At 37.1% G+C, this 13,392-nt stretch overlaps 1 protein-coding gene across 3 annotated transcripts in view; it reads right to left on the bottom strand.

Moving 5' to 3' along the window:
- Positions 1–10,948: 10,948 nt before the first annotated feature.
- LOC106755703 (polynucleotide 3'-phosphatase ZDP) overlaps positions 10,949–13,392 on the bottom strand; it is a 9,191-nt gene continuing 6,747 nt past the window's right edge. For all 3 annotated transcript variants that reach the window (XM_014637907.2, XM_014637909.2, XM_014637908.2), the window contains 3 exons: positions 11,687–11,823; positions 11,492–11,561; positions 10,949–11,156 (listed from right to left, as the gene is read on the bottom strand). In XM_014637907.2, the coding sequence (XP_014493393.1) occupies positions 11,112–11,156; positions 11,492–11,561; positions 11,687–11,823 (252 nt within the window). In that variant the 3' untranslated portion in view covers positions 10,949–11,111. The remainder of the gene's footprint in view (positions 11,157–11,491; positions 11,562–11,686; positions 11,824–13,392) is intronic.

The following is a 13,392-nucleotide window of genomic DNA, read 5'->3' as shown; positions in this document are numbered from 1 at the left end:
AGGCTTCCGAAAAGTAAATGCATTTTGGTGATATGGGTAGCCAAATCAATTCCTTTAAGTTATCCTTCAACTGTATAGTCCCATACCTATACAGTCTCCAGATCCCTCACATTCCGGTGTATGTTCGATTCGTCCATGTGCCCCTTCCACTCAAAGCCTACCAGGAGCCGCTCCTTGTCTGTGCCCCCTGCACCATGCCTCTTGCATCGGCGATCACTCTCCGTCCTCGTCAGTGCCCGGGTGTCACATGCCCACCAGCTTCCGTCTGGTTCGTCCTCGAACCACACCGTACTGGAAGAGGCTAGGTTCTGATACCATTTGTAACGCCCCGGCAACTTACAGGGACTGTTGACTGCCCCCACACATCACCACGAGACTTTCCAGTGTGCTTTGTTCTCACTCGCACACTTTCCGGGAAAACTTCCCGGAAGGTCACCCATCCCAGAATTTCTATAGACTAAGCACGCTTAACCATGGAGTTCTTATGGGTTAGGCTTCCAAAAAGTAAATGCATTTTGGTGATATGGGTAGCCAAATCAATTCCTTTAAGCTATCCTTCAACTGTATAGTCCCATACCTATACAGTCTCCACATCCCTCTCATTCTGGTGTATGTTTGATTCGTCCATGTGCCCCTTCCACTCAAAGCCTACCAGGAGCCGCTCCTTGTCCGTGCCCCCTGCACCATGCCTCTTGCACCGGCGATCACTCTCCGTCCTCGTCAGTGCCCGGGTGTTACAGAGATGAGGGCGGTGATCCATGAACTTCAAGCGTTTGGGCTCGCGTTAGGAAGACGAACGAGGAACCAGGAACAAAGTTCAGAAGGCAGTCGCGATTTTGTTAATGCGGATCGGGAATGGCGACAAGAGAGTTCGGAGGACAAATTGGATGAAACGCGTGGAATTACCCACTTTTGACGGTACTGACCCCATGGGGTGGATCGCGAAGGCGGAGAAATTCATCCACCTTCAAAAAATTACTGAGAAGGAGAAAATGAAGCTTGTCTATATTTGCATGGAAGGAGGGGCAAGCTACTGGTTCCGTTTTTGGCGCTAGAAATAAAAAAACCCATCCTAGAGAATGTTCATGGAAGCTTTGATGCGGAGGTTCGGTGGACTCAATCGGGGCACTATTTTTGAAAAACTAGTGGTAGTGCGACAGAAGGGGAGTGTCGAAGAATAGTACAGGAGTTTGAAGTACTACTGGCGCAAGCCACGAGAGTGATTTAGGAGCAACTACTTGGGCATTTTTTTCGTTGGGCTACAGGAGGGGCTTCGAAATTTGGTCAGACCGCATGACCCACGTGATCTACTAACTTCGACGGAGAGAGCGTGTGATGTGGAATAGGCATAGCGCATTCCACAAAGTGGTGGAACAGTGAGTAAGGGGGGTCAGACGTGGAGGAGATACCCAACGAGTTCAGGGATGGTCGCGAGGACTGAAACATAACACAGGTCATCAGAGGAATCGGGTAATGCCAGCGGAAGACATGGATCGAAGAAGAAAGGAGTTCCCAGTACTCTGAGCTCAAAAGTGGGCAACAACGCATGGGGAAGCAATCAAGGTAGAGGGGTGAAGACATTGCCCTACCTAGAGTACCCAAAAAGGCGAGAGGAGAGACAATGCTTTCACTATGGAGGGTCCTATAGCCCAGGGCAGAGTTATGATCTTGGTAGAGGAAGAAGAGGAAGAGGAGGCATAGGAGAGGCTAGAAGTGGAACAGAAGAGCATGGAGCTATCTATGTTCTCAGCAAGGGGGTTAACTCAATCGAACACTATGAAACTACAAGGTTGGGTACGAGGAAGAAGGATATTAGTGTTGATTGACAGTGGGGCGAGCCATAATTTTATTTCTACTAGGTTGGTGGAGGAATTTGATCTGGAGATAAGGGACACACCACCTTACAAGGTGTGTTTAGAGGATGGACAGAAGAAGGTAACCCTGGGCTGGAATTAAGAAAGACATTCTATCTCTTTGAGTTGGGAGGAGTATATGTGATATTATAGGTGACATGGCTGGGTGAAATTAAGGTGAATTGAGGGAAACTCTTGATGAGATTCGGGCTAGAGGGGCAAGGGGTAGAGGTAAGGGGGAATCCCATATTGACACATAGGGTGGTTACTCCAAAAGCACTTCTGAAAGAGAAGGAGATTGAAACCATGAGTCTGGTTTATAGTTTAAGCCAAGCTGAATTGATAGAAGGGGATTTAGAAGAGAGGATCTTAACCAAACAAGAGACCAGATTGAAGCAGGTTTTGGGGGACTTCGAATGGGTGTTCCAAGAGCCTTATGGGGCTTCCACCTGAGAGGAGGATATACCATCAAATACCATTGAAGGAAGGCACCACTACCCACATCTGATGAAAACAGAGATAGAGAGAAAAATGTAGGAGATGTTGTGCCTGGGTATCATTAGACCTAGTAATAACCCCTATTCGAGCCCAGTAATTTTGGTGAAGAAGAAGGATGGAGTTAGAGGTTTTGTGTGGATTACAGAGCACTTAATAGGGTTACCGTTGTTAATAAATATCTCATCCCCATCATTGAGAAGTTATTGGATGAGATACAAGGAGCAACCTACTTTTCTAAGGATGACTTAAAAATTGGGTATCATCAGATCATAACGAAAACTAAAGACATTCCTAAGACTTCATTTAGGACTCATCAAGGGTATTATGAATTTCCTATGATGCCTTTTAGGCTAACAAATGCCCTGACGACTTTCCAAGATATGATGAACTTTGTCCTAAGGCCTTTCTTGAGGAGTTGTGTGTTGGTGTTTTTTGACGATATACTAGTATACAACAAAACGTGGGAAGAACATGTGTAGCATCTAAGGGAGGTATTGGGGGTGTTAGCCCAACAAAAACTCTTCGCAAATAAGAAAAAATGTGAATTTGGAAGGAGACAAATTAGATTTTTGGGGCACAAAATATCTAAAATAGGAGTGGAGATGGATGAAAAAAATATTTCAGTTGTGATGAAGTGGCCTAAGCCTAGTAACATCAAGGAGTTACAGGGTTTTCTGGGGCTCACGGGATACTATAGGAGATTCATTAGAGATTATAGGAAGATGGCTAGGCCTCTTATAGATCTGTTTAAAAAAGGGAAGTTCTATTTTCTACTGTAGGGGTTGAAGCCATGCAGAAACTCAAAAATGTTGTCACTACAGCCCTAGTATTGGCACTACCAAACTTCTCCCAAACTTTCCATGTTGAATGTGACACGTCGGGGACTGGCATAGGAGCGGTTTTGTCACAAAACAAGAGACCAACCGCTTACTTTAGCAAGGCATTGTTAGAAGCCTTCCTCACCAAGTCAGTTTAAGAGAAGGAGTTGATGGCTCTTGTGTTTGCCATCCAACATTGGCGTCCATATCTCTTGGGCCAGAAATTTGTTGTATATACGGACCCGAGAAGCTTAAGGTATTTGCTGGAGCAACATATCACTACCTAAAATCAGCAAAATTGGCTAGCTAAATTGCTTGGGTACTAGTTCGACATAATCTACAAAACGGGTGCATCTAACCGTGTGGCTGATGGACTTTCGAGGAAGGGAGGGGAATGAGAGGAAGGAGACAAAGTCCTACAAATGATTTCCAAACCACATTGGCCAAAATTCCAAGAGATAGTTGAAGAGGTAGAGAATGATTCGAGTTTGAAGAAAATTGTGGAGGAAGTGAAGGCAGATCCCAGTTCACACCTTGCATACACTATGGAGAATGAGAGGTTGCATTATATGGGGAGACCAGTTCTCTCATCCCAGTCTGCGTGGATACCAAAGCTGCTAGCTTAATTCCATAACACAGTTACATGAGGGCACTCTGGAGTTTATCAAATCTATAGGGGAATTGCACAATCTCTCCACTGGGTAGGTATGAAGAAAACAGTAACAGACTATGTGATTGCTTTTTTGGTCTGCCAACAACATAAATTTTTGGCATCCTCTCCCCAAGGACTACTTCAGCTGCTAACAATTCCTAAGATAATATGGGAGGAAGTTAGTATGGATTTTGTGGTGAAATTTCCTAAGTATCAAGGGTTTGACACGACAATGGTAGTGATGGATAGGTTAAGTAAGTATGGGCCCTTTATTCCCATTAAACATCCTTATACCGAAAATACCATAGTTGATATTTTTGTGAAGGAAGTGATTAGACTTCATGGGATACTGATGTCTATTGTTGAGATTTTCTGTTCAGTCTCCTCCTCTTCCTTCAATCTTCCCAACTCTAACTCATGTTCCCTAAGCTTACCAAAAGCGTAGCCATATTCATAGTGGCTAGATCTCTTAATTCATATATGGTTTTTACCTTTGGTTGCCAACTTCTGTTGAGACTTTTTCAAGATCTTTATATTGATTTCTTCATTATCAAAGGATTTTCCAAGAGCAATCAAGTGGTTGACAATGTGAGTGAATCTTTTCTGTACATCGTAGATGTTCTCTCCAAGCTTCATTTTGAACATTTCATACTCTTGGATCAGAGAGTTCTCCCTTACTCTTTTTACCTCATCAGTCCCTTCATGAGTTTCCTTAAGGACCTCCCACATTTTTTTGGCAGTCTTGCAAGTTGAAACCCTGAAAAACTCATCAATAGTAAATGCAGAAGATATAATATTTCTAGCTTTAATATCATATTGAGCTCTTCTATTTTCCTCTTGATTCCACTCAGAAAAGTTTTTCAAAATAGGTTTTCCATCAACTAATTTTGTGGGTTTAAAATGACCATTAACTATTGCATCCCATACACCTTTGTCTATAGATTAAAGAAAGATCCTCATTCTAATTTTCCAGAAAGGATAATTTTCTCCCACAAACAGAGGAGGTCTGTTTGTAGAAGCCCCTTCACTAAAATTTTGAGAAACTGTAGCCATCAGGATCACTTAATCAATTTAAAAAAAAGGAGTACTCGATTATTTTTCAAATAACTTTTGAAAAACTAGCTCTGGTTGTCAATTGTTAGAAAAGATGTGGTTAATTGCTAAAAATAATTTATTTTCAAATCTTTTTGCAAAATTAGAATGATCTTGATTGTATCTTGTAGTCTAAGGAATATGCACAAGCAATTGAAAGTAAATAGATAAGGATAGAAAAACAAACACAAGAATTTTATCATGGTTCGACCTCAATGCTTTCCTATCAACCTTAGATTGAAGGATATTTCACTATAATGATTTGAGAATTACATCAAAGGTTTTACAGTGAACACACTCTCACAATGTAAACACCTTTCCCACTCACAATTAAATATAGAAAGACTACACCTACACACACAGAACCACACGTTCTTGTTGCAGAACCCCTTTGAGAAACACCTCTCAAAGTCCAAGAGCTCCTCACTCTTCTTCCTGTCGCACACGAACAGGGAAACAACACAATCAACGATTGCAGAATACTTTTCTGATCAATGCAGATACACCTCAATAGTGAAAATAAGATTAGCCAATCACATCCACAAAGTTCCTCTCAAGAATACTTCAAGTTTCTTCAAATTCTTCAAGTTTTGATTCTTGGTGCGTCTAAGAAATCTGTAAAACTTTCTCATATCAAAGATATCAGATATGAAAAGGTACAAATGATCAAAAGTTCTTACAATTGCATGTAATGTGTCAATTTATAGATTTCATCATAACAAACGCAAAATAGTCGATTACGTTGATAATGTAATTGGTTACATTAAAATCAAATGTAACATAAATACAACTAAATCATGTCTAATTGAATGCACAATTAATGTAATCGATTTGCATTTAACTCTAGTCAAACATATTTTAAAATATGACCGTTAATTATGTTATGACTACACTGAAAAACAGTTTTCAAAAGATAACAGACTTAATTGATCACATAAAATGTGTAATTGATTAAGTTAAACACTTAAACAATTTTTGAAAACTTTTTCTCTTCAAAAACTCATCACAACACATTTGAAAATTATATATGCAAAGACACGAGTTTTAATCGATTTAATAACTAATGTAATTGATTCAAATTTAGTGTTTTGCCACAGTTCAAAACCAAAAACTATATGATGAATTGAATTGATTACAAAAATATTGTAATCAATTATGTCATGCAGATTTGCTTTTGTGCTCGTGGTTTTCATCACACAGAAACATATTGTATGCATACAAATGTATAAACACATTATGATCAGTAGTATGCAGAACCAACAGTATGTCCACATATGCATTAATCAGCAATAAGCATTTACTATCAATCACAAAAAACATATTTATTTGTCAGAGCGGCTGCAACAAAATGGTTAGTGTGGAATAACAAACCAAGAGGGGTTTTAATATAAATGTATGCCTTTTAATTTCTACTCAATTTATCTTACTATGCGGATAATAATAATAAATAACAAGAGTAAGGTTGAGAGAAATTTGCACAGATGAATTTTATACTGGTTCAAATCTTACCAAAATCGCTTATCTCAAATCAAGATAAACAATTCACTAATCACAAAACAATTACAAACTACATTCACAAAGAAAAAATTTGTAAAAGTTTAGAAACTACCTCTCTTGATACCACAAGAGATGAACCAGCACCTCCTTTGAATATTCACAAAGGATGAAACACCTCCTCTGAATATTTCACGAAGGATGAAACACCTATTCCTCCATCACTGTAGTAGAGATTCACCAGCTCCAAAGACAAGAGTTTCCTTAGCTGAGCAAAAGCACACAATTCTCAAAGAGTTCCGAGTATTTGAGCACAAGGGAAGAGTTGTTGATGATGGATAAGGAGAGCCTATTTATATACTCAAGCAAATACTCTTCTATTCGTCGTAACTGGCCATTTAACGCTTTTAATCGATTAATACAAGTGTTAATCGAGTAAAATGAGTACAACGACTAGTTTTCAAAAACTAGAAAACTCTAATGGCTAGCTTTAGTCGATTATTCTTAGGGTTAATCAATTAGCTAATCGATTAAAATTGGTATTAATAAATTATTTTCATGCCAGTTGAATTTTCAGCACCTGCAACGTTTTAATCGATTAATATTTGGTTTAATCGATTAATACTTGGTTTAATCGGTTAAAACCGTGCGATTTTTATTCTGAACAGCAAATACAAAGTATGAAAGTACATGAATCAAAACCTACTAGAAATCTAAGTCTTAAACATTAAACTACAATTATTACAAAAGCTTTTGATAGCAAAGCAAGTCTTCAAAGGATTTTCTTGAATCTTGATATATCTTGACTTGATATAGGCATCATTAAAACTTCATCTTCATCATTTTGCTAACACCGTTGTGTCATGACAACATCTATGTGTTGTTATTTTCAATGTGTTGTCATTATAAAAAGCAATTACATCAGGGATTTGGTTCAGTACTCATATTGCTCCCCCTATCAACCAAAATGTTTCGGTTGAATGGGGTCGAGAATCGATCTTTCTGTCATAGCTTACTCCGTACCACGATCATCCATGCTTCTCCAAGAACGTTCTCCAAATCGATCGATGTTTGACCTACATAAGACACTTCAACACTTAAGTCAAATTTCTTAAAAAGGTCTTAATTAATTAAATTGTGTCCATAATGTATTTACTTCGACTCAAACCTGTATTTATAGAGTTTATAGTAATTGAACCTATTAATTGACCATTATTGACTGTCGTTATGCTATAATTAGCCTTAAACTACCTTTAATGGTTGTCTGCACCAATCGACCACTAGTAGTAATTCGCCAGACCATGTTGTCAATCGACACACCATGTAGTGCATTTTTGTGTGACAAATATCATATAACATTTGTGTTACATAGAATCAAATGGAGATAAGGTATTGGATAGACATGCGAGGATAAGATAAACTTTCAACGAGGATTTTATAAAGTCTAATTTTTTTTATAGAAGTCTTATTGGGTTATGTTTTTAAGAACCTATCCTCAAGAATAATTATGAATTTAGTATTTTTAATTATGTTAGATTCAATTTGAAAATTTTAATTGTGATTGCAAAAATTTCAAGTTTTAAAACGTTTTAGTAACTCACATAATTGAAATGTTACACAACCATCTTTATATCATATATTTATTTATAATAGACGTTATAAAATAGGAATACATTTATTATATGTTATCAAGTCCTTAATTGAAGAATCTAGTTTCATTTTAAGATGAATTTTCTAATATCGTATTTAGTAAATATTGATAATGAGCATGGTTATCGAACTCGCGAGTTAACTCGTTAACTTGGTCGAGTTTACGAGTTCACTAAGTGCTTTCGAGTTAACTCGTGAACAAACTCGTTTTTGAGGTGGGATCGGTAGAATTGGTGATGGATTCGTTAAACTCGCCTGAAATCGCGAGTTGAGTTTCGATTAAGCGAGTTTGAGAAGAAATTTTTTTAGGTTTTTAGTGCTTTCGTTAAACTAATTCACTCACTGCATTTGTTTTCACTGTTCATCTCCTTGTTCGATCTCGCCTCTGTCGTGTCATCGTTCATCAGGTTCGCCCTCTGTCGCGTCGACGATCTCGCCCTCCGTCACGCCTTCCTTATCGTCGTTCGATCTTGGCTTCGTTCGTGTCGTTCGTGCCGTTGTCGTCAATCTCGCTGTCGATCTGGTGGTCGTCGCCATCAATCTGCCGTCGATCTCGTCTTCAAGCTTCGTTTGCTCGTGCTTGTCGTGTACTCGCCGCCACCGCTACTCTGCGTGTGGAGTGAAGTTTTCTTTTAACGTTACAAAAAAACCCTAAATGGCATTGTTTGTGCTTTTATTAATGAAATTGGTTTAAACCCTTTAATCGTCCCTATTTTTGGAGCGTTTTTCCAATTTCATCCAATTCTTATTAAAACTCCCAATTGGGTCCTCATAAAAGCTAATTTCAATCAATTTAGCCCTTTCCGTTAAAAAAAAGTTAACATCGTGAAGTTTTGTACAGTGGGATGGATGAGGTGTTCATTTATGTAACGTGGCCTTTGTAGTATTGAAATGTTGATGAAACGTGGCATTTAGAAAAATTTAATAATTTAAAATAATGTTTTTCAAACCAGAAACCAATTAGGTTTCTGCCTCCTCCACTTGAGCAAAGAGCATAGAGCCTCTTTGCAGAAAAAGGGACCTTAGAGAGGCACTAACTTCCTCTCCATGCATACACAGAGTCGCCACTAAAACAACCTTCGCACACCGCGAGCCTAGGTGTTGCTAGTCACCGATCGTCGCCACGGTCTCCGCCGGTGACCGCGCCAATTTCTCCTTCCTTGTCTCTTCTCCGAACAGTAGTTTCGACTGGCGTCGCCACACCTCCGTTTGGTCAGTCAAGGGTCATTGTCGGTGGTGCTGCCTGCGTCGGAAGCGTCACTACCGCTTGTGGCGGACCAACCTTTGGCTTTGCTTCTTCGCTCCCCTCTGAAACTGAACCAAGTAAAGGTTGCACAGAGACATTTTGTTCTTATGGTTGGGTGTGATGGTGAATGTGTATTATTGCACAGAGACAGTTTATAAAGGTTTCTGAAAAGGGATTTAGGATTTAATAAAACTGAATTTGGGATTCAATTTGGGATTAAAGGTCTGCGAAGATGATGACTCCGTCTCGGTGGTTGGAAGATGAGCGAAAATCACAATTTAGGGTTTTTGGTGTGTAGAGATTTGGGGCTTTCTATGTTTCAGATTTTGCAGGTTGCAAGAAAGTGTTTCGTGATAAAGGAGATGAAACGAGGAGCTTCATTTCGCGGTGATGCTCATGGTGACGCTGTGATTTTGGAGTTTTTACACTACAAGTTTCGAGATTGACGGTGGTTCTAACGAAACTCACGATGGCTGTTCCTTCCGGTGGCGAGGTGGTGGAGGAGACGAGCATCGCTAGCACTACGAAGGAGGTGATGAAGCGTGATGAACTCCAGTATGCCACGTTTCATCTCTAGTCCATGCCACGTTTTTAACCACTTTTACAAAAATGAACATGTCATCCTCCCTGCTGTACAAAAAGTTAACTCTGTTAACTAGATTTAACAGAAATGGCTAAATTGATTGAAATTAGCTCTTATGAGGACCCAATTGAGAGTTTTAATAAGAAAGGGATGAAATTGGGAAAACGCTCCAAATATAGGAACAATTAAAGGGTTTAAACCAAAGAAATTAAATGGTTATGGTTTTATTAAAAAAATGAAATTCACTTTTCTGTTTGCTTTTCTATTTTTTCGACTGTGAATATTTAATGATAAAAATAAAATTGAGTCCTCTTTTGTCAATTATTGACCTTTCATGCTGAAGTTTTGGGTCAACTTGTTCTTTTATGTATATATTCAAATAAAATTATGATAATAATAATATTAAAGAAAAGTATTTAAATATATATAATATGATAAACTAATAATTATAAATATTATAAAAAATAAAAACATTATTTAAACCATCATATTATTTATAAATATTTTAAAATATTTTTATATAAAGTAAACTCTTACAAGTTTACGATCCAAGTTTTACTCTCGAATTTAACAACCTTGATAATGAGTTTTTCTTTTTCTTTTTCTTCAAGCTGTTAATTCATGTTGTCACAAGAAATACATCCAAGAAGTAAGAGTTACAAGAGAAAAAAAAAATAGTAAAAAACAATACTATGTAAGCAAATAGCCTATACTACAGCATAGTATGTATTGTTTTCCTAGTTCTGTCTATAAGTTATTGGATGTACTCCTCGTGTGCTGGAATATCGTTCCAATCAAACTTTAATTTTGACGAATTGAGATTACATTCATACTAAAACATAAAGGATTACAATACACAAATTGAATCCAAATATAATTTATACTATCCTTGATAACTTTAATTCCTCTAATACTTCTATTTTGTTCGTACATTACACTTAGCTTGAAATATATAAGATCAAAAGAAGCCAGACATACCTGCATTTTGTTTTATATTTTTATCCCCACAACGAAGTTATATCTATTTTAAAATAAATAAACGTACTCGATCATAAAATAGTGTGATTGAAGAACAAAAACATGAGATTGCCCACAAATTAGTCCATTATCCATAAATTTACATCCTTTCTGTCGCATACACTTCAATTTGGTAATGTAACTTTTATAAAATAAAGCACCTAAGTCCACAATACCTTAACCTTCATATGAACCAATGATTAGATACTCAAGCGAAGTAGTCTTCAGGGAGATAAAATTTTAAACCAATGGCCTGAAATCATTGAAAATGAATAAATAGATTAGACAAAGAGCATGCAGAGTTTGAAAAGCAATTTCTAAATCAAACAGTAAAATAAGAATTAAGTACGAACTTATATGTAAAATATTGTTCAGAGTGGGCATGTTGCTTAATAATATTCACAACTGGATGAAGTAAACACCCATATATTTACTAATCAGAGAGAAAAATGCGCTCACATAAGATTTAATCATAAAAGCCAACCATTTTCTAAATGGTGCATGAAATCAGTCAAGAAAAAGGGTGCTTAAGCATCGGGCATAGAAAAAGGGGATAGTTGACTTTGATGGCTAAAATAGTCGGACTACCTCTGCAAATTTAATATCTGCATCACTGTGATCTGATTTTCTCCCGGCTGCATCACCAACATAAAAGGATCTACAACATTGAAAATGCATCTTTAAGATTTTCATCACTTCATGGATAAAATATGGTAATATTCGAAACAAAAGGAATAAAAAAACATTGCATCAATTGAACTACTGAATGGAAGAAAAAATAACTGATCCATATCAATGACAATGCCAGAGTTGAAATGCTCCTCCATAAGATGCCACATCCCTGGTTTGGGTTTGCGAAAAGCATCATCATTCTTTTTGTCTGCTCCTGATTTCAGACCAACCCCACAAGCTATAAAAACCTGTACAGATAAATACTGAATCAGCTTCTTCTGCATCGCCTAAATATTTCTGAAAGCGAATGAACTACAAAATCTTGATTTGACCTCTTTAGTATGTGTTACATAGAAGAAGTCCAAAATACACCATGTAAATTAGGGTGCATCCGTGCACCTTACAAGAACTGGACTATATTTAATCTTTATCTATTATGTTCTGATCCAATGATAACTTGTACAAGGTGTATGTATGGATACACCTAACTTAAAAGAGTTATATGCCATAATTACTCTTGTTATATAAGGAATGAAACCTGCAATTTGCAACCTCCGAACCACCCAATAACAGTGTGACTTTTGACTTAAATTTTCATAGGTTGAAAAAGTTAATGTCCAGTAATAATGCAAAGATGCAAAAAGGTTCAGATTTCAATTTTAATATCTATGGCCATGAATAGAACTACTACTGAAGATGTTGAAGATGTTTGTTCTCGAGACACAAAGGAAATTCAAATTGGTAACAGGAAGATTGCATTCAGCATGGACATGATTGGATTGACGAAGAAATCCCTGGAATGGCAACCAGAAAAAGGCAGTAAAAATGTCAACGATACCAACTTAACTTCTTTATGGATAACCACTTTAATTTAAAACTATATCACCTTAAAAGTGGAGGTAAAATTTTCTTTACTTGATTATTGGAAGAAGAAATGAAAAACAAGCTTACTAGGAAGATATTAGTACAGACAGAAAGTATGAATTACATAGTAAAAATGTTTCACTTTAAATAGGAACAAACAAACTAAGTTAGAATAAAATTTCCCAAAAAGGGATCACAATACTGGTGTAAGAAGTTAATATTCAACATCAAATATGATTACTATTTAACCTGAACAATGAAAATATTATGATAGAATACTTAAAAATATTTTTTAAATTCCGCTAAACAACACAATTTAAGAGAAATTTCTTTGTTGCCAATGACAAAGATATTTTATTGTTTAAAGTTATGAAAAGATGTCACATGACAGATTGAATATTTCAAAGTTTGAAGAACTGTCAGCTTTAAGGGTGCTTTTGAGGTATACTGAAGGACGAAACACAAAAGTAACACAAACAAGTAGGAATAGTCGTTGTGTTATTATTTGTTTAATGCCCCATGTACACAGGACTACACAACTGTATATATGCCATTATGTTTTGACAATTAGAATACAGGTAAAACAACACACAATTTATTGTAATACCCCTTATGCTGTGCATTGTAGCATATGCACTAGTGCAGGGTAAATCGAGTGACCGAGGTTTTTGGTCTTTTTCTCCTTTGTGCTGCTGACAACATTTTCTCACTGGGGTTAGTGCATGAAAACATTCAGCGGTTTATTCCCTTGACCTGTGTTTTGTCCTGTACTTTAGACTATTTTTAGAACAAAAAACGTAAGGAACATTTTTTTGTGCTCAGTGTAATGTTTCTTATTTTTTAGCAAATCAAACATACTGTTAGAAGTGGGTTCTAGGCCTAACTCAACCCCACAAAACCGGCTTGTAAGGTGAGGTCTGCACCCCACTTATATATTATAAATTGGCCTTATC

Source organism: Vigna radiata, chromosome 2, assembly GCF_000741045.1.
Source record: "Vigna radiata var. radiata cultivar VC1973A chromosome 2, Vradiata_ver6, whole genome shotgun sequence".
In the NCBI taxonomy this organism is placed as follows: domain Eukaryota; kingdom Viridiplantae; phylum Streptophyta; class Magnoliopsida; order Fabales; family Fabaceae; genus Vigna; species Vigna radiata.
This window is presented reverse-complemented; position numbering and strand designations above follow the sequence as displayed.